At 54.3% G+C, this 14,809-nt stretch overlaps 1 protein-coding gene across 1 annotated transcript; it reads left to right on the forward strand.

The window, feature by feature from the left end:
• The first annotated feature begins 3,825 nt into the window (after positions 1-3,825).
• On the forward strand, positions 3,826-14,593 carry HTR3A (5-hydroxytryptamine receptor 3A). Its single transcript, XM_019483989.2, has 9 exons — positions 3,826-4,307; positions 7,993-8,159; positions 8,924-8,968; positions 9,470-9,579; positions 10,705-10,874; positions 11,106-11,266; positions 12,291-12,501; positions 12,824-13,057; positions 13,583-14,593. Exons 1-9 carry the CDS (start codon positions 4,241-4,243, stop codon positions 13,879-13,881), a joined length of 1,464 nt encoding a protein of 487 aa, XP_019339534.1. The 5' UTR covers positions 3,826-4,240; the 3' UTR covers positions 13,882-14,593.
• The last annotated feature ends 216 nt before the right edge of the window (positions 14,594-14,809 follow it).

Raw genomic sequence — 14,809 nt, forward strand, 5'->3', positions numbered from 1 at the left:
AGAGGAGCCCTGTGTCCGGATGCTCACCCAGAAGCGTGGAATTGAAGTGAGAAAGATTCATCCAAGTCCAGGCTGGTGCCAAGAGAGTGAAGTCATCCCTAATGGATGGGGTGCAGCTGCCTGGACCCTGCCTCCTCCAGGAAAGACACGGGCCCTGCCCTGCCCTGACCTGGCTGCAGGGTGCCCCGCTGTCCGGCACCCCGCACGCGTCTGAATTAAACAACACCCTCAAAGGCAAATGTCTGCAAGCACGGCAGCAGGGAGACACCCTTCCTGTCATACCAGTAGTGGTCCCCCTCCTCCACCGGCTAGCTGCTTTCTGGTTGTAATAGCAAAAGGGGCTTCAGCACCTGGGTTTTGCATTGGCCAGCCCTAGAGATTTGCTGGTGGGTTTTCTAATACTGGTGCTTCCCAGTGTCTGAAACGAGCAGCTGTTTTGGGGGAACCTCTGTTTTCATGGGCTCGTGGTGCAGAACCGACAGTGCATGCCAGGGGAATGAGTCTGTCCCAAGGCCATGAGATGGTCAACAATAAAACATGGTTACTTACTTCCAGCACTGGTGGTTGGGAGTCCAGGATGGAGGCTCTTTAGTGCTCCTGAAATGCCACCATCCGAACGACAACCAGAGTCCAAGAATCACAGGGCTGGAAGGGACCCCAGGAGCCGTCTAGTGCAGCCCCCTTTTCCAAACACAGGTGAGCTGTTCCCAGTCCATCCCAGATAAATGTCTACCAGCCTGTCCTTCGACCTTGCAGGGAAGGAGAGTCCCTGGCTTCTCTGGGCATTCTTTTGCTGTTCTGAGAGTTAGAAAGTTGCTCCTGAGATTCGATCTTTATCTGCCTTGCTACAGTTTGAACTCACCTCTCTGTCCTGCCCTCTGTGGCAAGGGAGAAGAGCCATTCTTCTATTGTGGGAGCTTTTCAAATAGTGGGAAACTGCTCTCATGTCTCTCCTTCATCTTTGTTCCTCATCCTCACCACCTGGCCTCCTGCATTTTGCTTTCCAACTTCTTTATTACTCACCTCTGGATCCTCCTCAGTTTCTCTACATCCTTCTTCAAACCGGAGGCCCAGAGCTGCACACCATACTCCAGAAGACGCCCAAGCAGCACTGCGCTGAGTGGTACTCTCACCGCCCATGCCTTGCATTCAAGGACAGCCCCAGACTGCATTTTTGCAACCGCATCACATCCCTGGCTCCTGCTGAGTCCATGACCCACCAAAAGCCCCAGATCCCCCTCAGCCCTGCTACCACCCAGCCCACGAGCTCCTGTTCTACATTTGGTTTTTCTCCCCTGGGTGTAGTGCCTTGCATTTGTCTTTGCTGAACTCAAACAGAAAGCACACTGCTAGGCCTATCAAATGGGATCCATAAATAATCACAACCCTGAACAGCTTCTACAAACCCAACTATCCCAGGGAACAGCCAAGCCACGTTTGGGTCTCTCTCTCTAATGATGCCAGACTGAGTCTCATTTAAGATCTTACTGCTTTGATGCCTCTTCATTATTTATAAAGCAAACAAACACATCCAATGTCATCGATCAATCTCTGTCATTTGCTGGTCACGCTCTGTGTATCATGGCATCGCACTGTTCATCAATACTCGTGCTTTGCCTTTTGGAACCAACCCTTGGACTTTGGATGGTAATTTCTGTGTGAACCGTGTAGCACCGCCACCCCCTAGAAAAGCTCCAAGAAGAGAAACAAAACCCTCTCCACCCTACCGGGTTAAATGATAAATGTCAGCACGGACAAGGAGACAGGCTGAGGGATTAAGAACGATAGGCAAAAATGGAAAAAGAAGTTTTCAGCTCTAGTTGGAAATGCAGTGAAAGGCCTGATTCTCCCACCGCTGTCATGAGTGCAAATCTGAATGAAAAGGGACTCTGGAGAAGCCCTTGGAGTGAAACCGGTGTGAGGTTGGTCTAAGAGGAGAACAAGCCCACGGGGCAGGGAAGATAGACAGAGAGAGCAGCAAAGACGGTTCTCACATGAGCTGTGATGAAAGGACCAACCAGGGCTAGGCGAGTAAAACTCACATCCCTTCTGGCAGCTGCATGGTGTCTGGGGGGAGAAAAAGCAAAAGAAATGCTTTCGTTTTAATTTTTTTTCATGGACATTTCACATCTTGCCAAAAAAAGTTTCAATTCAAACAGGAACGAAAACCTGTTAAACTGTATTTCTGTCCTCTGCTCTCTCCCCCATTCTGCCATGCTGCGAAAGGTAGAAAACTCATAACACTGAATACCAACCCATCGCCTCCTCCCAAGGCTCTCCTTTTGTTCCAGTTTGGATCGAACTGGGACGTTCAGGTTGCAATCAGAAAGCTGCTGTTTGGTTTTGTTTTTTGGCTTTGTAACAATGAAAGATGGAAAACTTGAAAGCATGTAGACGTTTCCCAGGGGACTCAACACATCAGAGCAGAAAACATTTAGGGCACATTTATATCTATAGCCTATTTTAATACATGTTCAAATGTCACTTAAAAAAACCACACTCTTTAGTTCATGTGCATTAAAATAGGCTGACATGCATTAAAGTATCACTAAACACTGTGCTGTTTAGTTAATGTGCATTAATACAGGTTAATGCGCATTTTTTTAGCATCTCACAATGGAGGTACTAGATTTAATGTGCATTAACTAAAGCATATCATTGCATGTGTAGATGCACCCTTGGGGAGCAAAGGCTTCCCTAGTGCAGCTGCCTGCTCAGACCCTCTCCAGTCTCAACCTCAGCACAGCCTCACTTTCATCTTCTTCTTCTTTCCCCTCCCTCTTCTTTCCATCTCACCACCCCGTAGAGGAAGTAAACTTTCCCCCTCCTCTTTCCCTTCATGTCAAGCCTCCTCTCAGTTAGACTGCAAACTTTTGGGGACAGGAACTACCTACTAGCCTGTGTTTGTACAATGCAAACCTCAGTCTCAATGGGGCCCTGTTCCTGGCTTGCCCCGAGGCACTAACACAAGAAACACTCTCCACCACGGTTAGCAGCAACAACGGTGTGTAATTCTCTGGCCAGTTAAAACACATGGCACGTTTTGGTACAAAAAAACAAGACAAGACACTGTTCCATAAAATAGAGCCCGTGGTTCTAGCATGGCCTCCTCTCTGTTTACCTAAAAAGAAAAAAAATACCAATTAAAAATAACCTGACCATTGTTATAACCTCAGCCTTCTTGGCCTCGAAGTCCCTCCATAGTTTTCGTGAATTAAATGGCACTCAGCTGCAAAATCTAATGGTTATTTGAAGTGCTTATTGCCTTGCAGAGGGGCTGTCTGTGGGGGAATTATTCAGGCAGGGAGAAGCTGGAGCCTGCATTTATCTACTTAGCTTATCTGCTCATCTCCTCACACCTCACAACACCCTTCAAAGGATCTGGCGGCACCCCAGCACCCTGGATGAGAATCACTGATCTAGACACACACACACTGGAAATGGGGAGAAAAACCGGAAGTTATGACCAACGCAGCTATTGCAATCAGCAGAATTGCATCAACGTAGCCTATGCCGAATGCGAGCGAGCGCATGAAAGTCAGGCGCCGACAAGCAGATATTTAACTGAACGGTGATGGTTGCAATATGAGTAAGCCACTAACTGGCCCCGCAGTCCTCACCGTGTGTAACAGAGACATATTTGTGCAGCGATGTTTTAAAAGAGCCCACTGCTGGGATTTTCACTCTGTTTCCATACCACACATTAACAAAGCCATAGATAGCATTACTTATGCCCACTAAATTCCCATCTCGCCATCAGAGGTTCCTGTTTATTGCAAGGACAGGCTGCGAGAACACAATCACAGACGCGCCATCCTCAGCAGCTCTGTCTAACACAGCTTTTAAGCAGGACTCGGGTAACAAATTGTTTCCCAGGTCAGCCTCGCAGAGACACAACAGTGCCCTCCCTGGCTGGGGAGAGGCTGAGAGGCACGGAGCATTTGTCTGGGACCACACGGCGTGACATCAGTCAGGGTGGGTGGGTTGCTCTTCTATCCTCTCAGCCTGAAACTTGATGCAGCAGAGGCGACTGATTGCAAGATTAATTAGGCATTTTCAGAACCCTGACAGTCGGGGGAAAGCGAACAAAAAGTGCTGCCTGCTTCCCGGACGAGGTTCACTTTATCTGCAGCAGGAAGGCTGGAGAGAGTGCAAAGGGAGTGACCGCAGACAAGAGCCAGGAGACTCGCCTGCATGTGGAATAGCTAAGCCAGTGCCTGGGACCCACTGAACCAGCACCATGGTGCTCCCGGCTTGGTGGGCATTGCTCACCCTGGCCCTGGCTGCCTTCGAGCTGCAGAGTGAAGGTAAGGAAACTTGCGGCAAAGTTGAGGGAGTGTTTGCAGGGGCCGGGAGATGGGGACAGTTGCTTGCACCTGGCCCTGGGGGCTTTTCTGGGTGTATTTCATGCAGGAGATTTTTTTCCCCCAAAAGCATCAGTGTTATCACTAATAGGCTGTGCACCGGCACGCCTGGCAGCACAGCGAGGGCATGGGGATTTACACACCAGCTTGAGACCTGTCAACCGAATGCTTGCGCTCGGTGCTCAGGTTTGTCCCCTCGTGCTTTGTGCATTGTAGAGCTGGACTGAGCCCTGTGGATGGCAGCGCACAGACAGCTGCTGCTGCAAGGGCTCTCCCTGCTCAGCACAGATCTGCACTGCCAACAACCGCAAGGAATCTCACTTCTCGCCATACCACTTTCGGCACCAGCAGGAGGGGACCCGGGGGCCGGCAGAGCCCAGCAGTACCAGTAGGCATGTGTCTGGGGTCTGGCCCTGCTCCTGGCACGTTACGCGCTCTCCTTTGCTGGGGGGGCATTCCTGCCTCTGAAGCTTTGTGCAATGATCTAGCGTTAGAGAGAGGCTACTCACGAGGAGACAAAGCCATCATTCACTTGTCAGGGGGCAAAATCTTCCCGTGTGTCAATCAGTGAAGTGCCACAAGTGATTGCACCAGCTGAGCTTCTGGGGTTGGGGGTGGGGGGTTAGCATAAAACCCCATTAGGGGACCAGCATCAGCAGCGATCTTTGTGCCGCAGCTTGACAAGCTCCTACTGGGAACGGTGTGACCAGAGGATGTGCTCAGCATCTGAGCACAGGGCCCTTCCAGCTCCAGCACGCTCCTGGCCAGTAATGGAGCTGCTCCATGCACATCTCCCCTTCCCAGAGACCCATGCTGCATGCTGCAGCCCCCACCCTGCACATTGGGCAGCTGCCGCTGGCTCCCCACAGACTCTGCACCTCTCCGGTGCACGCAGGAACCACAGAAACCACTGGGACCTCCGCAGCAGCAGGTGTATGTCCCAGGCCTTTCCATCTTTTGATTTTTTCCTTTCAAGCTGCCTTCTCTGGGCTCCCCCACCCTCGCATGCCGAGCCAGGAGGCTGCAATTTCCATTCTGTACATACACAGGCCAGATCCCATGAGCCCAGAAATCCCTTCCTGCTGAGTAATAATTATCTGTCACTTGAGAACCGGGTGAACACGAGGCACTTATTATCCACCTCCACCATTCAGCCCAGCCCATTAAGGCTAAGGCACTGGGGCACTTTCTATCCAACACCTCCCCATCTCTGCTCTCTGTGTGCCAGTGCCACGGCCTTTCAAAATCCAGGGGTGAACAGACAGACCTGGGAGCAAAGCAAACACCAAGAATGTGGACTGGACCTCAGTGGGAGCTTGAAAGGAAAAAGCAATCCTCTACTTTCATGCTGTGGGGCTGTTTGTACACACACACCATGCGGCGCATCACTGCACACCTCTTCCTAATTCAAAACAGCCATTTTTTACTTAAAAAGCAAGTCAGCTTCAGAAAAAAAAAAGACTATTTTAAACAAAAATGCTGAAATGTTAAATTTCTCCCATCCCCCCATAAAGCAGCTGGAGACAAGCCGCTGCGCTGGGGCACACCTGGTAGCTACCAAGGTCTTCTACCAGTGTGCAGCGAGTCCCAGGGTCACTGCAAACTCCATTCCCCCCAACTCAAGACCATGTTTGCAGGAGTGCCTGTCCCCATTAACAGTGGCTCTTCCGCGGGCCGGAGGGCATCTCAGTTCTGCACATGGGTGACAGGCAGGGGAAGCTGTCGTGAAAAGCACCTGCAAGGGGTGAGGGGAAAAAACCCTCTTGTTCGTTTAAGAATAGCCAAGTCAGGACAGGAGATGGATATTAAGGCATCCTGGTAAGACCTTCCTACTACTTCATTAAGCAAATGGACCTGCTGAGTGGCAGGTTTAAGGCTCTTTCGACCTCCAGGAAATATTGGGGTTTATTAGGTGATGATGGATTCTGTAACAAAGACGCCTAGGGCCCAAGGCTCCAGTCCAGTAGAAAGCAAGATCAAAGGAGGACCGCAGCAGAGATGCCAGGATGCAACATCACATGTGCGGATCTTCATCTGAGCTTTCCACACCCGAGTCCCTTCCATCCCAAATGCAAAGTGAAGTTCCCATCCCTGCTGGCTCCTGCATGGGCCGTGGGGGAGCTGCACGGCCTCCCCTCCCCTGCGCCCACCCCGGGCACTTGCATCGGGGAGCTGTCCAGCTGCAAAAATCCTGAAGAGCTCTAGTTTTTTGTATGAAAAGCGGTGCTGAATTCAACAGGCACACGTAAGGAGCACTTTGTGAGCACTGGCCTGATGTCAAAGGTGCTTTTATGGAGAAATCACTGGAAATGTCCAGCTGGGACAATGGTTTGGGGCAAGAATATTGCCCCCCTCCCCCCTCAAAAAGCAAATTTGTGTCAACCGACACATTTTCAGATTTTGGGTCAATTTTGGGTCATAATTTCCAGCTAAAGGGGAAAAAAAGTTAATAAAAAAGTGTTTGGGCACAACAGGCATTCAACATTTCCATATTTTTGGAAACAGAGAACATTTTCATTTGGAAACTGACTTCAAATTTTAATTAAAAAGTGTAAATGCTTTAAACCCATTCAAGGCAAGCTTTCGGGGACAAACATGCTTCTTCAGGCATGCTGGTGTAATACCAGCAGAGTCTCCCTATGCCTGGAGAAGGGAATTTGTAACCAAAAGCTTGCAAAGAACATTTTTTTCCAACTATTTAGTTAGTCTAATAAAAGATATCACATCTACCCAAAGAACCTTGCCTGCCTGTGCCCTTAGACCAACACGGCTACAAATCAACAACCCTTAGACCCATTCAATGCTTTGTTTGGCTCCAAGCAACAATGACAAGCATTAATGACATTATTTTACCTCTCGTTTCACTGAAAGTCTCGAGACGTTTCCAGGTCAGCCTCCCAGGCCACGTGTACCGGAGCCAGCTGCAAGGAACAGGCTTTCCTCACTCATTTGTCTCCTCCATCGCTGTTCTCCTTGGACTTGTGGGGAGCTGGTTGAGGCTGAATGCAGCTCACTCAGTGCCGCTGTAGGTTGTGTATGAAGCTGGAGAGTTTGGCATTTTTTCACAAGCTTTACTAGAAAGCACGTTAGCTCCATTCCAGATGGAAACACCCGGCTGATGGCACATGTCACTCGGGACTTGGTCCCCTGCCCCCAGGCAGGTGTAGGGCCAAGCACTGCCCTTGTAACCCACAGCCAGCATTCCCTGCTAATACACCTTCAACTCTGATCACTAGAGACCATCTCTAACACAAGAGCAGGGCCTCTTCTTGGCCTGTTCCCTGTTGCAATTGCCAAGGAGGGGGACACAAAAAAAGATGTGGCACTTTTGAGTATTATGCATATTATAACGGGAGCCTGCAGGTGATGCAAAGACAGCAGCCCCACTGCACTAGGTGCTGTACAGGCACTTAGCAAGAGCCAGTCCCTGCTGGGAGAAGCTTCCCTTCTTGACGAGCAAGGCGGACAAGGACAGGTGAAAGAAAGGATTGTGAAGCCCATTGTACAGATGGGAAACTGAGGCATTACATGAGTTTGCCTGTGACAGAACAGGAGCCTGACCTAGGCTGGGCCCTTCCCACCATCTCATCTCACTGTTCCCTGATGAGTACCAATTTTTCCCCATTAGCTGCTCGTAGAGGGAAGAACAGGACGCTGGATACAGCCAAGCCAGCCCTGCTCCAGCTCTCTGAGCACCTGCTGACTCATTACAACAAGGGCGTCCGGCCAGTTCGGGACTGGAGGACAACCACCAACGTGGCCATTGACGTCATGGTCTATGCCATTCTCAACGTGGTAAGTGCTCTGCTGCCTCAGCAGGTTTAACACCTCTGGGGTTGTCAAAGAGGTGGGGGGAGCAGGGTCTCCTGAGCCTGTGGAGAGGGGACGTGCATCATGTGGATGCATGAAGCTTTTCCCCATCCATACGTACAAGAAGAAGAGACACATCCTTCCTAGGATCTGGGGCAGCTGACAAAACCAAAGGGGAAGTCAGATTTTCCAGGACCCAGAAGCCCACTTAGGCACCTCAATTCATGAGGGATTCACACGTGCCTAGCACCTGGCCTGCTGAGATGGTGGGGTAACCAGGAGCTCCACACACCAGCTGCATTATTCAGTGCATCCCGTGGCAAGGCCCCAACCAGGCACAAGGCTGCTTTGCTGCAAGAAGCCATGCCCAGTGAGATACCTCCTTATAGGGCTGGGAATCTCCACAGGGAGGGGGTGGGAGCAGCCCCAGGCATAGATAGCCCTTGGCTTTAGGATGGGCTGGCTCAGCTGCTAGAGCTGAGAGCATCTCTGCCCAGGGACTAGCCAGGGAATGGCCAGGCCAGGAGGCAGGGAAAGCAGAGGAGCCTCCACGTGGGTCAGCAGGTGGGAATCCATCCTCCTGTTACCTGGTGATCCCCTCACCTGTATGTCTCTCCTCCTCCTGGGTGTTTGCCCGATGCTTGCTCCTATCCATGCCCTCCCTGCTGAATCCCGGTCCCCCGCTTCAGCAGCTGCAGACACCAATGTCCCTTTGACCACTTCACATTTGCTTTTCTTTCCATCCCCAGGATGAAAAGAATCAGGTGCTGACAACCTACATCTGGTACAGACAGGTGAGTGGAGGGGGGGGGCCCTGCCTTGCTACCCCCTGCCATCTCTGCACCGGGACAGAGACCAGCTTCTCCTCATTATCAAGGAAACCTGCCCATGCCGAAACGGGGAATTCTCCTAAGAAGCAACGGGGCCCAGGGAGGTTTGCACAATCTCCCAGGGATCATAAGGCTCGTCCCCGTAACAAGAGACACGACTGCAGCAGGGCACAGCTCACTAGTGCCCCAGGACAGCAGATGTAGGTGGTCCAGGGAACACATGTGAAGGGGTCACATCCCTGTGCGGTGTAGCAAAGCCTAATCCATAACATGGGATGTGCTCACATGAGGTTGGCTCTCCCATGCGATGCACAGCTGGGTGGGTGCAATCCCTGGGCACCCTGGCTTGACTTTGTCCTGGACACAGCGCTGGTAGGCATCTGCCAGAAGTAGCGCCCTCAGATTCATACGGGACTAGACCAATCCCCACAGCTGACCTGCTCCCCCTTTCTCTCCCCCCTGCAGCACTGGATCGACGAGTTCCTCAAGTGGGACCCCGAGGACTTTGATAACATCACGCAGGTGTCCCTGCCCACCGAGAGCATCTGGGTGCCCGACATCCTCATCAACGAGTTGTAAGTGCAGCACAGCTGGCTCAGGGGCCCTCAGGAGCAAGCAGGGAGGGGCTGCCCCCTCCCCGATGCCCCCCGGCTCCCATTGGTATGCTCAGCACAGAGCTGGCTCCCGCTCCCTCGCGCCGGCAGGCTGCAGATGGGGAGCAGCTCGGGAGCTGGGACATTTCCAATGCTGGCGCACCATAAACATCCGTAATTACCCGCGCGGCACTCGGGGGATGAGGAGGGGCGGCTCGGCTGTTCTGAGGAAGGCTTTGTGGAGCAAACACAATGCCGGGGCAGCTGCAGAGCTGCCAGCCCTTCCTGGGGACGGGCTCCATTGTCTTCAATACTCCCCAGCCTGCGAGGACGCAAGGAGCATTTTGTTACCCCATGCATGAGCCATGCTTTAAACTTCCCAGATCTGCCTTTTGCATGGGGAGGTGTCCGCTGTAGCGAGAGACAGGGATGCAGGACAGCATGGGGAAATCACAGCTGCTCCCTGTGGGCATGGTGGGTTTCTAAAGCAATGCCCAGCTACCATCCCACCCCCTTAGGGGAACATCCCACCCCCTAAGACTTTCCCGGGAGTGGTGAAAGGCCCAGCCTTTCCTCCCATTCACCCTGACCCCCAGTCTCAAATCGTCTTGGCTGATTTGAGCCCAGGGCATGGCTTTGTCACCGGGGGATAGACTGGAGATGCGTCTAGCTCAGTTGTGTTACTCACTGCATTGGACATGGTGAAAGGGAGCGCGAGGCAGACATGGCTAGTGGGAAGGGGCAAAAAGGGGAATAATTAGTTATGGGAGAGGTTGACAAGGCCAAAGAGAGATTATGCTAGCAACCTGCTGGTTCACAAGCTTGCAGGGGGCTTCAGGGTAGGGGCAGGAGAGGCAGCCAATGCCTTGTACAGGGCTCACTGCAGGGTTCAGCGGCAGAAATAGGTCCTATCCAGTCTCAAGCTGATCCTGAGCCCCAGCTATCCCCTGGGAGACTGAGGGCTGCCCCTCCTGGGCTGGTCCCTTCCAGCACCTCGGTTAGAGACACCCCAGGCAGTGCTGCCCTCCGGACAGAAGAAAACGGGCATCTGGGGGGGCGCGGGGTTTGCTTTCCCCTGACGGTGATGCCTTCCTCTGTGACCTTCAGCGTCGACGTGGGCAAGTCCCCCGACATCCCCTACGTGTACGTCCTGCACCAAGGGGAGGTGCAGAACCTCAAGCCCATCCAGGTGGTGACCGCCTGCAGCCTGGACATCTACAACTTCCCCTTTGACGTGCAGAACTGCTCGCTCACCTTCACCAGTTGGCTGCACAACAGTACGTGATGGGCCATCGCCTCCCTTTGCCAGACTTGTGGAGGGGGGCAGGGACCAGGCCAGCAGAGAAAGCTAGTAGGACCTGGGTGAGGAACCCAAAACTGGGGTCCCAAAGAAAGCCCCACTGCAGGGCAGTCAGCACTTCAGAGTGGGAAGCCACTAGCTGCTTCCAGGGAGAAAGTATCCTTAGGGTATGGGTGTCCTAATCGCTCCCCTCTCCTCCTCCTTGCAGTCCAGGACATCAACCTCTCGCTGTGGCGGCATCCTGATCAGGTGAAGTTCGACCGCAGCGTCTTCCTGAACCAGGGGGAATGGGAGCTGCTCTGCGTGCTCAGCCACTTCCGCGAGTTCAGCGTCCAGGGCAGCGACAGCTACCCCGAGATGAAGTTCTACGTAAGGGCCCTTCGGGCAGTGGGGCAGGGAGGGGCTCAGGGGGCGGATGCCATCACCTCCTCTCGGCTTGGGCCACTGCCCTTCTGGCTCTGGAGAGATGCTGGGGTCTGCTCAGCAGACCCTGCCATGCATGCCCAGCTCTGCCCCTAGCACACTGGAGAGACCAGAGACTGCCGCAGAGAAGGTCAAGACCCAAGACGCGTGCACAGAGCTGGCAGGGATGATGCTGGTTTGACTCCGATGAGCTTTTATCCTCAGATAGGGGCTCAGGACCAGAGCCAGGACACTTCCCAAGGCAGGCCAGCAAATCACAGGGATCAGCTAGGCAGGGCCCTTACAAGGCCAGCTGGTCCAGCCCTGGTGTCTGCTTGACATGCAGTTAAAACCGTGGGGTGCTGGAGATCCCAGCAGAAAATCCATCCCATGATACCTTCCCCATGCAGTGAAAAGGGTCTCCCTTCCCTTCCTCCTCTCTCCTGCCTCTATCGCAGTGTGTTGAGGGTTAAGAGTCTGCAGCCCAGCACCAAGGACACCAGCCACTGCCAGTGCACAGCTTCACCAGCTCTTTATTGGACACTGATGACTGTCAAAGACTCAGGAGGCTCCCAGAGGGAAGGCAGGGCAGAGCGATACAGATGCTGCCTTTGCACCTGGAAATCCAGGAAAGCTGAGCTGCAGACCCTTGCCCCATGCCCAGCACCTGGGCCCCTTCTCTTAGATGGTTTCAGCTCCACAGATGCTCTCCAGAGATGCTCTCCCAGGTCAAGGCCAGAGTTGGGTGCATGCTTTGGGGGGGTCTTCAGTTAAAGGTGCTTATCCTAATGAGACAAGAGCCAAGGTACTGGCATGGCAGCAGCTGGAGAGGAGAAAGCAAGGCGAGCGGGGCTTGATCCTGAGGGATAGAGGAGTTCATCATCCAGGGATGCTCTTGTTGAGAAAGGGCCCTAATGGAGCTGGTAGAGACAGGCCGCCTCTGGCCTCCGTCACCAGCTCCTCCTGCCTCCCTTCTCCTCTGTACTCGCAGGTCGTTATCCGGAGACGCCCCCTCTTCTATGCCGTCAGCTTGCTGCTCCCCAGCATCTTCCTCATGGTCATGGACATTGTGGGCTTCTACCTGCCTCCAGACTGCGGCGAGAGGGTCTCCTTCAAGATCACCCTGCTGCTGGGTTACTCCGTCTTCCTGATCATCGTCTCCGACACGCTGCCGGCCACTGCCATTGGCACCCCACTCATAGGTACGGCCGGGCCAAGGCCACCAAGGGGCACAGCCCATCCAGTGCCCATCTCCTGCAGACTCTAGAGGCAGGAGGAGGCTGGGGGTGATGGAGAGTGGGCAGATAAGCCCAGGGACCGGAGCTACTGGTACAGTAATCCATTAGGGAGAAGGTGGGAACAGTAACAGCTGTGGGTAGAGCTGGGCATTGCAGGGGGTACTGGTCATGGGGCTGGAAGAGCTGGGCTGCCACAGGGCAGGAGATGGGGGTGCGGGGAGCTCAGCCAGCCGGTGCTGCCTGCTAGCCCGAGCCAAACACTCATGTCCCTGCCACCCTCTGGCAGGCATCTACTTCATCGTGTGCATGGCCCTGCTCGTCCTCAGCCTGACCGAGACCATCCTGATCGTGCGGTTGGTGCACAAGCAGGACCTGCAGCCCCACGTCCCTGACTGGGTCAAGTGGCTGGTGCTGGACCGAGCCACCGTCCTGCTCTGCTGCCGTGACAGGAAGCAGTTCAGCCCCATGTGGGCGCAGAGCGCCGAGAGCACCCGGCACTTGGAGAGCAATGACAGCTCAAGTAAGAGCAGGAGTGGGGGAGGCCCCGGGGCACTGGGAAAAGGGGACCGAGATGCCAGGAGCTGGGTTCCAAGCCGGCTTAAAGGCCTGTTGCCAGAACCTGCAAGGCAGCAAGGAGCTGCCCAGGCCCCTGGCTCTCTCCCAGGGAGGTTGGACTGAGGGACAGAGCAGGTGCTGGGGGAGGCTCAGGTTTGACACACATCCCAGCTTAGCACATGGAAGGTAACACACCCCAAACAGCAGGTGTGTTACCTGGTGACACACAGGCAGGTCCTGGGTCTGCAAGTCCCCTTCATCTACAACAGCAACAGCTGGGTGTAGGGGGGCACCGGGCTTGGCTGTGGGCTGGTTCCCAGTGCTCCCAGAGCACCAAGCCTTGAATCTGGGCGGTGGAAGACTAAGGCTGACATTGTCCCCAATATCAGCTCTCAGCCAGGCACAGGGGAAGGAGGGAGGGGGCACAGCCCTGCAGAGCAGGCCATGCTGCTACTGCAGGCCCCAATTCAAGCAACTCTTGGGCCCACAGCCAAGCTGAACCACTACAGTGGCGAGACCCCCCAGGAGTACGAGGGGGCAGGAGGCACGAGGCCCATGCTGACCACCCTGGCCCGTGGGGAGAGCCCAGCCATGATGCACAGCATCCTCCAGGAGATCATTTCCATCCGCCACTTCCTGGAGAAGCGGGATGCTTCCCGCGCCATCGCCTGCGAGTGGCTGCAGGTGGGCTACGTGCTGGATGCCCTGCTCTTCCGCGCTTACCTGGTGGCCGTGCTGGCCTACAGTGTCACACTGGGCACACTCTGGTCCATCTGGCAGTATGCCTGAGCCGTGCCGGCAGCAGGGATGGGGTGCTCCGAGGCTGAAGCTTCAACAGGGGGACTCTTGGTCCTCAGACTCACCTGCGTATCGTGACCCAGGACCTCAGGTGGGCAGGCTGACCACTCCGAGCTGGCTCAGGATTGAGTCTCAGCTGGCCTCCAGAGGCGATAGCTGGGGAAGGATGACCAGGTGCTGGTTAATTCCTCACCAGGACTAAACCTTTGCCTCGCCCCATTTCCAATCCCTGGGGAACTCCTTCCCCATTCTCCTGCTCCCTGCACACTCCCCCACTCACCCTCCATGGCTGACCCATCGCTCCCCTCCCTCTGGACATCCCCAGGTAGAGGCTGGCATCTCCCTACACCCCACTGCAGCACCAGTCTCTGCCCAGAGCTTATGGCTGGAGGTCCACCTACCCCGCCCCCCTGCATGGCACCTCTGCACCTTGCTGGTTCCTCTGAGACCCATGCCAATCCATATGCCTTTCCAAGCCTGCCCTTGAATAAGCACAATTGCTGCCAGGCTTCATTTGCTTAATGCCTCTCTCTAGGTGGCTGTCAAGGATGCTCCCAGGCCCCTTGACAGCCCAGTTAGTTGGTCCCCAGCAACTGGTGCACTATGATGCCTTTAAGTGTTGCACCTGAAACCCCCTGGAATGCAAAACCTCTCCTTTGCCCCAGCCCAGGACATGGCACCAAATAAAGTGGGTTTAACTACACCGACGGGAGCAGAGCTTTCGTGCAGCTGCCTGCAGGGCTGGGATAGCCCCAGGCAGGGATGCCACAGCGTGGGCAGTCTGTTGAAGGCACCAGGGAGGCAATCAGGGCTGGCTGGACTCCGCTAAGTCACGCTCAGTGCTCTTGAGCAGTCCGGCTCTGGGCCCATTCCTGGAGGGTTCAGCACCATGGACAGAGCCCGCAGCCACCAACCCTCG

This window comes from Alligator mississippiensis, chromosome 16, assembly GCF_030867095.1.
Source record: "Alligator mississippiensis isolate rAllMis1 chromosome 16, rAllMis1, whole genome shotgun sequence".
Lineage (NCBI taxonomy): Eukaryota > Metazoa > Chordata > Crocodylia > Alligatoridae > Alligator > Alligator mississippiensis.

Excerpts from the sequence above, each read along its gene's own strand:
- HTR3A (XM_019483989.2), top strand. The coding sequence starts at position 4,241 with ATGGTGCTCCCGGCTTGGTGGGCATTGCTCACCCTGGCCCTGGCTGCC. Across the intron at positions 10,875-11,105 it reads CACCAGTTGGCTGCACAACA|TCCAGGACATCAACCTCTCG; the intron begins GTACGTGATGGG and ends TCCTCCTTGCAG. Across the intron at positions 11,267-12,290 it reads ACCCCGAGATGAAGTTCTAC|GTCGTTATCCGGAGACGCCC; the intron begins GTAAGGGCCCTT and ends CTGTACTCGCAG.